The 14,349-nt window shown below is 37.5% G+C and overlaps 2 protein-coding genes across 3 annotated transcripts in view; both read right to left on the bottom strand.

Moving 5' to 3' along the window:
- gid4 (GID complex subunit 4 homolog) overlaps positions 1-5,816 on the bottom strand; it is a 12,989-nt gene extending 7,173 nt beyond the window's left edge. For both annotated transcript variants that reach the window (XR_014205120.1, XM_082166350.1), the window contains exons 1-5: positions 5,430-5,816; positions 4,576-4,635; positions 2,239-2,346; positions 2,038-2,139; positions 1-28 (exon numbers count right to left, since the gene is read on the bottom strand). The exon at positions 1-28 is cut by the window's left edge and continues 103 nt beyond it. Coding sequence is in view for 1 of the 2 variants with exons in the window: in XM_082166350.1 (XP_082022476.1) it covers positions 1-28; positions 2,038-2,139; positions 2,239-2,346; positions 4,576-4,635; positions 5,430-5,618 (487 nt within the window). In the remaining variant the exon portion in view is untranslated. The remainder of the gene's footprint in view (positions 29-2,037; positions 2,140-2,238; positions 2,347-4,575; positions 4,636-5,429) is intronic.
- A 468-nt stretch (positions 5,817-6,284) lies between these two features.
- Positions 6,285-9,662, bottom strand: LOC309498065 (dynein regulatory complex subunit 3-like; the record flags this gene model as incomplete). Its single annotated transcript, XM_082168567.1, has 4 exons — positions 6,285-6,630; positions 6,787-6,918; positions 7,059-7,129; positions 9,605-9,662. The coding sequence occupies 4 exons, from the start codon at positions 9,660-9,662 to the stop codon at positions 6,520-6,522; spliced, it is 372 nt and encodes a 123-aa protein (XP_082024693.1). The 3' UTR covers positions 6,285-6,519.
- Between the last annotated feature and the right edge of the window lie 4,687 nt (positions 9,663-14,349).

Here is a 14,349-nt window from a genome sequence, read left to right as displayed (position 1 = left end):
TAGTGTGATCTGGAACTAAGAACTGCTCCTGAACCAGACAAACAACATTTCATAGTAGGACTTTTTTGATCACTTGCATTTATTTGACCAGATTTGTATATTTATTAGGGATGAGCACGAGTACTCGAATGTGACAGCGACGATCGATCATGAAAACGATGATCGGTCTGCTCTTTTTTTCTGTTTGGTTATTGCGGCATTTGGGGACGGTTCCTGAGTTCTGATTGGTTAGCGTTAGACAGCTCACCTTCCAGACCGGCCAAATAAAGTGAAGCCGCACACACAGTGGTGACTGGAATCAGTTTGATCATCAAATGCAGTTAAGTGCAAGATGTGCTTTAGTTTTTCAGCGCGTTCACGAGTTAGCTACACATCAGACTAGCACGGTCAAGGTCACGTGCGCATTAGCGTCTTTTTGTCAAGCAGCGGTTCCTTTTAGATGCTTCTTTTTAATAAGAATAACATTGATGCATCATAATCTAGCAGTTGTTTTTTCACACGTTCATGGTTTCATGTCATATTTTTATTTGTCAACATTCATTTTCCTGACGGACCCCTCCCCCGGTTAATGATCGAAATGAGAAATTGACAAAAATGCCCATCCGTAATATTTATACAAAGCAGCTTTTATGGATTTGTATACATGCACTACCATTCAAATGTTTGGGGTCAGTAAGATTTAATTTATGTTTTTGAAAGAGTCTCTTAATCTCACCAAGGCTGCATTTATTTGATCAAAAATACAGTACAAACAGTAATGTTCACTTTTTTCTAGGTTAATATACAGTACAGGCCAAAAGTTTGGACACATTACTATTTTTAATGTTTTTGAAAGAAGTTTCTTCTGCTCATCAAGCCTGCATTTATTTGATCAAAAATACAGAAAAAAAAGTAATATTGTGATATATTATTACAATTTAAAATAATTGGTTTTCAATTTATTATACTTTAAATTATCATTTATTTCTGTGATGCAAAGCTGAATTTTCAGGATCATTACTCCAGTCTTCAGTGTCACATGTGACATCCGGTCTATCACATGATCCTTTAGAAATCATTCTAATGTGATGATTCATTATCAAAGTTGGAAACAGTTCTGCTGCTTAATATTTTTTCATAACCTGTGATACTTTTTAAAAATATAAATCTTTTGTAACAACAATATACACTACTGGTCAGTAATTTGGGGTCAGTAATTTTTTTCTTTCTTTTTTTGAAATAAATCAATACTTTTATTCAGCAAGTGATAGTAAAGAAGATTTATATTATTAGAAAATATTTTTTTATTTTGAATAAATGCAGTTCTTTTTAACCTTTTATTCATCAAATATATTAGGCAGCAGAACTGTTTCCAACACTCATAATAAATCAGAATATTAGAATGATTTCTAAAGGATCATGTGATAGACTGGATGTCACATGTGACACTGAAGACTGGAGAAATTATCCAGAAAATTCAGCTTTGCATCACAGGAATAAATGATAATTTAAAGTAGAATAAATTGAAAACCAATTATTTTAAATTGTAATAATATATCACAATATTACATTTTTTTCTGTATTTTTGATCAAATAAATGCAGGCTTGATGAGCAGAAGAAACTTCTTTCAAAAACACTAAAAATAGTAATGTGTCCAAACTTTTGACCTGTACTGTATATTAAAATGTAATTTATTCCTGTGATCAAAGCTGAATTTTCAGCATCATTACTCCAGTCTTCAGTGTCACATGATCCTTCAGAAATCCTTCATATATGATGATTAGATGAAACATTTCTTCTTCTTCTTCTTCTTCTTCTTATTATTATCAATGTTAAACACAGTTGTGCTGCTTTATATTTTTGTGGAAACTGATACTTTTGATGAATAGAAAGTTCAAAAGAACAGCATTTACATGAAACAGATTTTTTTTGGTGACAATGTAAAAGCATTGCTGAATAAAAGTATTAATTTCTTTCAAAACCAAAACAAAGTCTTATACTGACCCTGACATTTTGAACGGTAGTGTATATGGTTTCAGTCGTGATGTACACCGTACCTTCCACCGCATGAAGACGTAATCACTGTTCTTTAGTTCTTCATAGTCAAAATCATCTGAATTAAAGCTTTTTGCGTACTGATAAAATGCTTGAAACTTCCCCTGAGAAAAACGAAAAACATGTTTAGCAGATCAGTTTCTACTTGAGTCATGACGCATAATTATTATGCATTATAAACACAATGAATCTATATTTATTACCCAGTGTTTTCGGTCGACATCCTCATCCGCATCCCATTTCCTGGTTAAAAAGGGCCGTTTCTTGCTTATGATCTCCCCGGCAAAGAATGTAGTGAGAGTGGGATATTCCTACAGAGAGCAATAGATCAGGGTGAGTGACACTTCACCTTCTGTGAGCTTTATAACGTGGTCTGACTCAATACTGGAAATATAAAATCGTGAATATCACAATGATGTCAATGCACTTTTTATGTGGCCGATACGTTTTCTAAAGAGTAGCCGTTTCTCAATACCAAGAACGCAAACTTCGGACTTGAGTCCTTGGTAGTTCGGACTTGACAAGTTCGACTCAGGAGAACGAACTCCCGAGGACGGGAGGACGCAAGTCTGATAATTCTGCAAATGGAACAGCGGCGTACTTGATAACGTCACTCAGCTCGCTCTGGCTACTCCGGTAATCTCTTTAGGTATATCTAGGCTACAAATAAAACAAAATATGTTATAAACCACCCCTCCGCCTCTTTTCATTTTCATTAAAAAAAATCTTAACCATATTAATGGCCACACAAATGTGGTTCAGGCAACGCAATTGATTATCTTCACTGCATATATTTATAACAACACGAAATATAAAACACAACCCTGACTCTTTTTGTTTTCATTTAAAAAATATGAGACATAAAAAATATATAATATTGATCATTAAAACTGATTTAGCAAAAAAAGACAGGGTTGTGTCATTTTATTTTATTATATATGTACATACAGTGACGAGAATGTAGGCAACATGTATAATAAAATATTTTATATGTTTTAAATATATAAAATAAAATGACATAACCTTTTTTGTTAAATGTCAGTTTTAATGATCAATAATAGCCATTATAAAAGTATAAGTAGCCTAAAAGGTATAAGAAGCTATTCAATAATAAAGCAAACGATTCAGTTAAATATATTAGTCAGCTCTCTAGGCTACAACGTTAAAGTTACATAGACTAAATAAAGCTATGAAACTTCACTTTGCCCTCAGCTAAAACGTTTTGCCAGGGAACAAATGATAGATTAATGAGACAAATAAATACATAAATAAATCGCCTGTTAGATATACACAAGACCATTTATATCTCATGTTAAACCACTAGACTAGAGACATCCGAGCCAGCGGCAAACGTCAGCAGCACTAGCCGAGGAAAGGCTGTTCTCGGCGGGGTACATGAGCACCGAGCGTCCGATTGCCTGGTACTCACAACTCCGAAACCGTCAGAACAAATTTTCAAATAGGTGCTATCTTTATAAATAAACCAAAGGTTTGAGCTTTAAACAACTACATTCTCGCCTGAAATACTCTTATAACTACATCTCGTGACACAATAACAGCAGTATTTTAAAATTACGCGGGGTTTCTCCTCTGCTATTGACGCTTGCTGGTTGGTGTGAGATGCATTCTGGGATACCTGGCTGTCTCAAGTCCGCACAAGTCACCTCTCGATGCATCCTCGGTAAAAGGGGCGGATCAAGAACACATCCGGGGATTTGAACTGGACTTGGCTAGATGTGAACTTTGAATTGGAACAGTACTTGGGCAGCGACTGATGACTTTTCACAAGAACACAAGTACAGACAAGAACGCATATTGAGAAACGGCCAGTGTGTCATTGATTAGACTGTGATATACTTCCTTGTCACGTGATGTTGTAATAGCGTCTATCATTTAAACTTATGTCATTAAAGTTGGCAAGTCCAATTCATTTCCATGAATCAGTTCAAAGTGTCCATTTAAAATAATTCATTCAAACTCTGATTAAATTATTCACTCGCATGCCAACCCCAAAATGTTTATTACTGTTGTACTGTTATATTGGTGCATATGAGTGAAAATTATCATTCTTGTTCTTGCATTAACATTTTGAATCTACTTGTTTGAAGATTGATTGAAAACAAAAAAATATATATATTTTTTTTATCACGCTTTTAATAAATTTCAGGAAAATTGCACAAATATCAAGATAAATACCGGACAGTGTCACATTTCCTTTGACACACAGCAACTGAGATGCAGATCAATAAATGAGTTGCCCAATTAAGTGCATTAGGCTTCTTAAAGTACACTTAAGCTTCTGTATCTTGTTGATAATATCAAAGACTAACTTTCAGTGTGTGTCAGTCAGTCAGTGTCAGAGTCCAAATCTATTGTGTTCCAGTATTGCAACCAGAAAACAAGACCACAAAAGCAGAATCTCCATTCAGACAAACGACAAGAGTGCTTATGTTTGCGTCATGCCCTGCCATAAATAACAGCTACTAAAGAAACATATAGCAGGTCACAGTAGTCGAAACGCGGTCAGCTTGACCACTCACCTCTGTCAGACCTTTGATCTTGAGGTATCCACACAGGTACGAGTCCTCCATGGTCACATGCTGTGGGTCAGAAGCAAAGGGTTTTCATAAAATCACTATAATGGTGTACTTGGCACAACTCCAGACCACCAGAACAGATCTGCTAATGTGGGTCAGTTAATAACATTCAACAAAAAACTCTGAAAATACTAATCTGGACTCAAACATGAAGATACGGCTCTCTCTGGATGCCCTCCTTAAAAATGGGTAACGGATCTATACCGATTAAATATCCAGATTCACTGACATGCAATATTAGACACATTGCACAATGAGCACTGCAATCACACAAGTAAACTAGACACATAGTATGCTGTACATTTTTACATAGTAGGCTGGCTACCTACAAGCAAACAAACAACATATGGGCTCAAGTTCATAGGCTACTCTCACAATATAGTGAGCTGGTTACCTAGACCACATGTAGGCTGCTTACTATGTAGGTTTTAAGTCCAAAATAGCTGACAAACTGGTAGCCAGCATATTATTTTTGGGCTTCATATTCTCACAACATAGTCAAGCACCCATTTGTTTTACTCAAAAGCTACATAGTAGGCTCATACCTACAAACAAACAGTATGTTTGGGTTTCAAAGTTTCACAACCAAGTGAGTGAGCACCCTATCTAGACAGCATTTCTGGACTCAAACCCTACCTAGTAACGTTAGGCTGCCTACCAACAAACAAACAAACAGCATTTTTGGGCTTCATAGTCCTAGTGAGCTGCCTAACGTTACCCTAGACAGCAGTCATTTGAATGCCTAGGTAGGCAGCTCACTTCTTCCTGAGCATATCCACAGAGAGCAAAGTGTTTACCTGCAGAACCACCTCGACATCATAGGAGTTTCCTTTGCTCTTCTGGTGCCCGCGGAACTGGGAGCCGCTGTAGAGCAGAGAGGTGTTGACGCCGGGCTGACGGGTATTGATCGGCGGGGGCGGAACGAGAGAGGCCGAGGCCATGCAGGCCAACGACGAGCCCTGACAACAGTCGGTACGGACCGGCATGTTTGATCGCTTCTGCGGGGAAGTCCCCGAACACAACCAGCTGAGCGTCGCTTATCCGAGACCCGGGAAGAGAAGAAAACGCGACACTGACAGCGCAGTGCGTGAGTTTCGGAGTTTCTCCCGCAGGACGCGCGGATGAGTCCCTCAGAGCAGAATGAAGGCGCTCAACAGCGAGTCATGTGATCCAGCATGCTGTTCTCTGATTGGATGACGAACATCGGGGAACTATGACGCTGGATGTTCATTGGGTACTCTGGAAAAGGCATGATGGGATTTGCAGTTCTATTACAAGAAAGCAGTACTGTAGAAATGTAGAGAATCGTTTATGTTGTGACAGCTGTTTCTAAACAATAAATCTGCTAATAAAACCTGTTTAACGTGGTATGTATATATATATAAAATTCCATTTGTGTATATACATACACAATTTAAAACAAATTTAACAAATTTCTTAAACATATTTGGCAGAAAGGATTGTGTTAGCTATGATAACATGTAATGACTTGTAAATGTGTGTATATATGTGTGTGTGTGTGTGTGTGTGTATATATATATATATATATACAATTTATATAGCTTTATTTCCAAATTATATATAACTAGCCCACACCCCATTTGAGAAATGCCCTTTTATGTAATATACAGCTCTCTCTCTCTCTCTCTCTCAACAAATGGAATTGCTGCAGCACTCTTTACTCGTCTGTAGATGGAAGCATTGCATAAAGTACAAAAACAAACCCAACAACATTCTTGTAAAACTGATGATCTCAAAATTTAATAAACAAAACAAAGATAATACAGCTGCATACTTATCAACATCTAACAACAAAATAAGCAAAAATAGTTTATATATATATACATACATAACTGTATATATTCTAGATCTGACAAGAGAAACATTTTAATTGTCCTCAGATGATGCCATGTCCTCCAGCTCATCCTTTACTAAACGAATGTAGTTTTGGATCTCTGAGATGCGCTTGCGATTCCTCTTCACCTCATCATTGCGTATCTATTAACACAAACAAAAAAGATTTACATTTTATTTAATAACAAAAGGTAGTTCTGATCCTGAACAGCTGCATGGTAGGCTACAACGTGATATAATATAATATAATATAATAATATTGTTAAGGAGTTCACAGGAAGTGTGTTAATAATCAAGTACCGATTTCAGCAGAGCGCTCATCCAGCTGTTGACCCGTGCCAGTAGCTCATCCTCCCTGTCATCAATCTTCTGCAGGTGGGTGTCGTGAGAAGCACTGACTGCATTGGTCACTGTGTCTTTATCTACCAAGAGCTACAGGGCAGCATAGGAAATGAGGACAAAGGATCAGTCAATACTAAAGTGTCTGGCATATAGTTACGATGGCTTTTGACTTCTTAATTATTCATAATTAGACACAAATTAAGTGATCATGAAGACAGTTTTCCACTGACCGTTGCCAGATCATCCGGTATTTTCTCGCACAAATTCAATGAACCATCCAACCATGGTCTTTGAAGATGTCCTCTAAAAAAATAAAATAAATAAAACATATTTGTGAAACTTCCACTTGTTTAGGTGATATGTTCCGTAATTACATTAAAAATATTGGTATTTTTATTCTGACCTCCAGTTGGTTCACCAGATGCAGTTCAAGACTCATGACGGTCGGTTTAAGAGAACTGCTCAGCCTGTTCATGGCAGGAAGTGATGTGAGCTTCAAGATGTGGTGTCTGTGATCTGTTGCATTTCCACAATCTTCTGCAATAGAACAGAATTTCATTTGTGAGCGTTTTGATGTGTTCAACTGGTCAGAAACAGGTTGTCTGTTAGCTCCAAATGGGAATTTTTAAAATTCAGAATAAGACATTTTTCAATCTCTTTCAGTAAACAATTGCAACAATCTGTCCTTTTAGATGAGACCAATTTAACAAGAGAGATAAGTCTCTGCTGTAACAAACCCACGCTTACAGATACTGACAAAAGGAAACTACTTACTCTACAAACCAAATTAGATAATATTTATACACGAAAAGCAAATGTAGCATTTATTAGATCCAGAGCAAAATGGATCGAGGAAGGAGAAAGGAATTCATCTTATTTCTGTAGATTAGAAAAATCTCGCCAGGAAAGGAATAATATAGGAACACTGATCATTAACCTCTTCAGACCCGAGCTTTGGTTTGGCGTGCATTTTAGATTTCTTCTAGCTTTTTGGGGTTAGGAGGGACCAATATATATAATAACCAGATATTTTCTTTGAACATGAAGCACTTTCTGAAAAAAATTATGTCCACATATGTGGACACTGGGTCTGAATTCACAGAAAAAAATCAAGACACCATTGTGTAACAAAGTGCAAATCTCTTTTATTTACAGCCTGTGCCTGAACATTTTTCGTTGTTACTCTTGTATAACTTCTGAACATACATACATACATCTTCCGCTTATCCGGGGCCGGGTCGCGGGGGCAGCAGTCTAAGCAGAGATGCCCAGACTTCCCTCTCTCTAGACACTTTGTCCGGCTCTTCCAGGGGGACACCGAGGCGTTCCCAGGCCAGCTGGGAGACATAGTCCCTCCAGCGTGTCCTAGGTCTTCCCCGGGGTCTCCTCCCAGTGGGACGCGCCCGAACACCTTCCCCATAAGGCGTCCAGGAGGCATCCGGAACAGATGCCCGAGCCACCTCAGCTGACCCCTCTCGATGTGGAGGAGCAGCGGCTCTACTCTGAGCTCCTCCCGAGTGACCGAGCTCCTCACCCTATCTCTAAGGGATCGCCCAGCCACCCTGCGGAGAAAGCTCATTTCGGCCACTTGTATCCGGGATCTTGTCTTTTCTATCATGACCCACAGCTCAGCCCAGGTGAGTTGGAAAATTTATCAGGGGCCCCACCCTGGAGCCAGGCCCGGGGTTGGGGCTCTTATGAGAGCGCCTGGTGGCCGGGCCTCCCCCCATGGGGGGGGAAAGGGGCGGAGCTGTCAACTGATCACCACTTCTGAACATTGATATGGAAAAACAAAATTTCTATCCAAATAAAAAACATATCCAAAAAATTTGCTTTCTTTTTAGTAACATTCCAAAACATCAACTTCTCCAAACTAGGAATGTTATTTTTATTTATGTGTGTGTGTGTGTGCGCGCGCGATCTTGAGTGAGCAAGAGTGTGTGTGTGTGTGTGTATGCGCGCGAATGAGTGAGCGTGTGTGTATGTGTGTGCGCGCTCGATCGCAGTGAGCAAGAGTGTGTGTGTGTGTGTGTGTGCGCGCACGCGATAGTGAATGAGCAAGAGAGAGAGAGAGTGTGTGTGTGTGTGTGTGTGTGTGTGTGTGTGTGTGCGATCGCGAGTGAGCAAGAGAGAGAGAGAGAGTGTGTGTGTGTGTGTGTGTGTGTGTGTGTGTGTGTGTGTGTGTATGTGTGCGTTTGATTTATATTACATTGTGGGAACCAAATGTCCCCACAAGGATAGTAAAACCTGAGATCACCTCCATTGTGGGGACCAGCCAGCGGTCCCCATGAGGGGAATGGGTAAATAAACATACTAAATTGTATTTTTTTGAAAATGTAAAAATGCAGAAAATGTTCTGTGATGGGTAGGTTTAGGGGTAGGGTTAGTGTAAGGGGACAGAATATACAGTTTGCACTGTATAAAAACCATTAAGTCTATGGAGAGTCCCCACAAAGATAGTGGACCAGACATGTGTGTGTGTGTGTGTGTGTGTGTGTGTGTGTGTGTGTGTGTGTGTGTGTGTGTGTGTGTGTGCGCGCGCCACGAAGCTCAGTGCAAGTTGTGCAACTACAAATTTTCATTTTTTTGCTAACATTCTTATACAGTTTCATCGAAGCTAAGTCCCAGTGTCCACATATGTGGACATCAAATTTAGCAGCCTAGTAAATATTTCCTTTTACAAAAGTTCGTCAAATGTGCATGCCATTTTAATCATACAACACTATTATGCATAACTTAACAAGAATCAACAATGAAATGTTATTAAATGTTTTACCTTGTGGACGTTTTGGTCTGATGTGGCTGCGTGACATTTCGCCTGTGTTCTCCGCCATCTTGACATTATTTATGTTACGTTTTTTTTTTCTCCTGACACCACCAGATGGCAGTGTGAGTGTCCGTGTTTGTGGAAAACATGTTCCAGTTACACAGAATTAAGTATTATGCATAGACAGTATAAGATGCTGCACACAGCCAAAAATGTGATGTCCACGTATGTGGACGATGTGGACACGGGGTCTGAGGAGGTTAATGAAAATGAATGCTCTGATCCTAAAACTATAATCAATGAAGTTTATTCCTTTTACAGTAATCTAGATTCTTCTAGATTCTCAGCTGATGCATCAGAGGCTTTCTTTAATAAAATTAAAGTTTTATTCCCCAGATAAATGAATAAACACTTAAAGAAGCTTTAATTAACCATTCACTTCCAGAGACGTTTAGGCAAGGTGTAATTGTTCTCATTCCAAAACCAAACAAAGATCCCAAAGTCTTGGACAATTGGAGACCGATAACATTATTAAATAATGATTATAAATTGCTAACACACATATTCTCAAATCGTCTTAAAGAGGGTCTTCCTCAAATAATAAGTGACACTCAATCAGGATTTATGAGAGGTAGATCAATACACAATAATGTTCGCCTTGTCCTTTGATCTACTTGAGTATAATGAGCATGTTAAAGATGATGGCTTTGCCATCACTCTTCATAATTGCAGCTGAAATGTTGTCAATCCTCATTCAAAATTCAGATATTGAACAGTTAAATGTCTTTGATAACCAAGTAGTTATAAGTCAGCTGGCTGACGACACCACTCTATTTCTTAAAAATGTTGAGCAGGTTCCAAAGGTTATAGAAACTATAGACTCATTCTCAAAAGCATCTGGGTTAATACTGAATCTAAAAAAGTGTGAGTTGTTATCTATACATGACTGCCACCTTGAGGCAGGTTATGGTATCCCTATTAAAACTGCAGTCAAACACTTGGTATACATATAACTAAAGATACTAAGTTGAGTGAAACATTAAATGTATGGAACAAACTGGATGAATGTAAATCAAGATTAGACAGATGGTTAAATAGAGATCTTTCTCTGTTTGGTCGAATCTTTATAACCAAAAATAGAAAGCCTTTCAAGGTGTATTTACCCAGCCTTTTCTCTGTCTATCCCCCCAAAAAAGCTGCTAAGTCCATCAATACATTAAACTTTGATTACATCTGGAAAAGAAAACCACATTATCTGAAAAAAGCAACTATAGTGAAAGACTTTGAAGATGGTGGACTACAAGCCATAGACTTTGATTGTAAGATTAAATGGTTAAGATGCTTTCTAGCAAACAGTAATAGCTTCTGGTATTATGTCTCCAGGGGTATTGATTTACTTTTGCGCTGTGATTTTGTTATTCCAAAACTTCCTGTAAAGCTGTCTGCATTCCATTCACAAGTTCTGTTATTTTGGAAACTATTGTACAAGCACAATTTTACTCCCCATGATGTTCCCATCTGGAATTGCAGATTCATTCTCTTTAGGAATAAGTCCCTGTATTTCAATGAATGGATGGAAAACAACATTTGGTCTGTCACACATTTACTGGACAGTTATGGCAATGTTTTATCTTTTGAAGATTTTGGTACAAAATTAAATTTTCAGTGCAATCGTAAACATTATGATATGGTTATACAAAGCATCCCTTCTGCCTTCCTTTTGATGGCAAAAAATGCACTACCTAATTTGCTCAACCCTCCTCTTCTCCCTTCATTGATGATTGCTGGTCACCAGTTCTGTAGTTGGACTTTGCAAAACAAAGTGTTCCGTGATCTCTTTTACTCTGACTTTATACCCAATGCAATACAGCCGAAATGCGGCTTCTCTTATTTTCACTCATTCTTCTCTGAAGAAACTGCGCACAGATTTTTTAAAGTTACCTTTATCACCAAAAGCTAAAGAGCTTCACTTCAAAGTCATGAATGACATTTATCCTTCAAGAGAACTCCTCTCACGTAGATTTAACTTTGATCTAACCAACTGTATATTCTGTGATGAGGAAATAGAGACCACGGATCATTTGTTTTTCTTTTGCCCTTATAGTAACACTTTTTGGTGTGACATGTATGATTGGCTGGGGCCTTATCTCCAGGCTCTCTCCAGTTTCACCAGAGATAATATCACATTTGGAATTATATTGAAGGACAAAAACTATGAACTGCTTTTAAACACTTTAATTATCTCAGGTAAATTTTTCATCCACAAATGTAAATGGATAAAAACGCAGCCTCTTTTTTCTGTCTTCAAAAGAGAATTTGCATATAAGCTTATTCATCATTTTCATTCAGCAGTTCATTGTGTAGAAAAGAATGCTTTGTTGCTGTTTATGCTTGCTTCCTGTAGAGGGCGCTGAACGCTATTGTTTCAAGCAATTAAATATAATTAAATAGTCAATTAAATATTGTCGAAGACTGCAGCCAGTAGGCCTACTCCAGTTTTACAGCGTCTCTTGTTTATTATTTTACAGGTGAGCAAAACTGTTTCAGAAACTGGTTGAAACTAATGTAAAACACTGTGCTTCAAAGACGTATGTGTTTATTTTTGTTAGATTACTGAGAAAGACTGTTTATTAAGACGCATTCTGCATTACTGGGTTATGTATTAGACATAAGAGGGACAAATAGGTGAATGCAAAGTGAAATGTGAGAAAATATACACGTGAAAAGCGTTCATGGATGTTTTAAAGACTTTATAATGTTGATTTTGTTATCGGATGAAAAAGTTTGAGTGAGTTTAATATGCGTTCGCAACTGGAAGTATCTCGAGCCAAAATGGCGGTGTAAGCACGAGTGAGTTAGAGCCAAAATGGCGACGTACATATAAAACCATAGACAGTGTATAAAACACGAGGATTGCTTGAAGCGAAATGCAATATTCATTTGTGACAGTTCAAAAATGAGAGTAATGTCTCATGAATGTTATTGTGATGTGAAATACATGATATTCGGTTGAAAACCCTGTAAAAGGAGAATGTATCTCTGAAAAGCCTTAATTAAAATGTAACTATCTTTATTGAAATATGTTAATGTTGTTAATGCATTGAAATGAACAGAGTCAATTAAATATTGTCGAAGACTGCAGCCAGTACTCCAGTTTTACAGCGTCTCGTTATTATTTTACAGTGCTGGCCAGTGTTGTACATTCAACTTACTGTACGTTCACACCGCCGCCGACTTGAGCTGCAAAGAAGCTCTGGCCGCCCTGTCAAGGACGCTTGTCAAAAAGTACGGGGAAGCTTGTTGACGCTTTGGCCGCTCTGAAGTCTGTGTCACACCCATGGTCACACCATGAAATGTTATAATGACAGCATTTTTATAACCGTTTTGGTCACATTTGGTCGGGAAAAAATAATAATGAGCTATTATTATTATCATTAATAGTGAGTGCGCGCGCGCGGCCGGGGCTCTCTCTCTCTCTGCTCGTTCTTATATATGCCCTGTCAAGCGCGCCCTGTTAAACTGACAGGACTTAAAAACACATGCAAATGATAAACTTTCACTCTATGGTTAAACTGTGCAATTAATCCAATAATGATAAGAAACCCAGCAACGGCGATGATCAACTTCTCCATTTTCTCGGAACTAATGTTTTGGTAGGAACGAAAGTTTACATCGTATGTTTCTCCGGAATCAGCCAGCGCGAAGGACGTCTATATTCTGATTGGTTTCTGGCGTTTTTTTTATTTTTTATTTTTTATTTTTTTAAAATTGATTTTAAGATTACAATTACAGTCATGGGGTACAACGAGTAAAGCAGATAAACAAACATAAAGTACATACATAAACAACGACAAATTCAAAAGTTAAATAAAAATTTGAAAGTGTTTACAGATTGAGACACATTTTGTAGCTTTCTTATTTTTCAAACCCAATATTGTGTTTAGGTATTGTAAAATTTCTGCTCTTAAAATGAAAAATAAAGGCTTGTTTCCTCCAAATTTACATTTATGAATACTAAATTTCGCTAACAGAAGAAGCAGATTAATTAAGTAATATTCCTTATGAAAGGATGTGTCATAAGAGAAAAAACCAAATCATACATTTTTAAAGCACAGTTGAAAGCTGGGCATGATATGAGCCTTAATAAAGGAACAAAAAATCTGACCAAAAACAAACTGTATGAGGACAACTCCAAAATAAATGATAAAATGTTTCATCGTGTAGATCACAAAATGTACAAAGTGTATCAATATCACAATTAAATCTGTTCACAAGATAATAATTACATGGGTAATATTTATAAATGATTTTAAGTGAAATTTCTTTGATTTTGTTTGTGATTAAATATTTGTGAGGAAGTTTCCAGATTTTATTCCATAACAGATCATCAGCACAACCATTCCAAAATGATATAATAGCAGGTCTGGAGACAATATCCCTTTGGAACAAAGCCCGTACACAACGATTATTATTTTTAATGCAGGAAAGAGAGAAACAGATACGGCCTAGTATCAGCAGGATCTAACGAGTATGGAGAGAGCAGAGGACAGGTGTTTTTAAGAAGTATGTTTAGACCAGAAGGAACAGCATCCATAACCACAGCAAAGTCCTTAGGAGTAACTGGAATATTATATTTAGAAAGGAATTCAGAGTAGGTCAACATAAGACCTTCATTGTTATACAGTTGTCTAACAAAAATTATATCATTACCAAACCAATTCATAAAAAATAATGTTACAAATCGACAGAAGATT

This window comes from Leuciscus leuciscus (genome assembly GCF_965113295.1).
Source record: "Leuciscus leuciscus genome assembly, chromosome: 1".
Taxonomy (NCBI): domain Eukaryota; kingdom Metazoa; phylum Chordata; class Actinopteri; order Cypriniformes; family Leuciscidae; genus Leuciscus; species Leuciscus leuciscus.
Note: the sequence above shows the minus strand (reverse complement) of the source record. Positions and strands in the feature narration are given on the sequence as shown.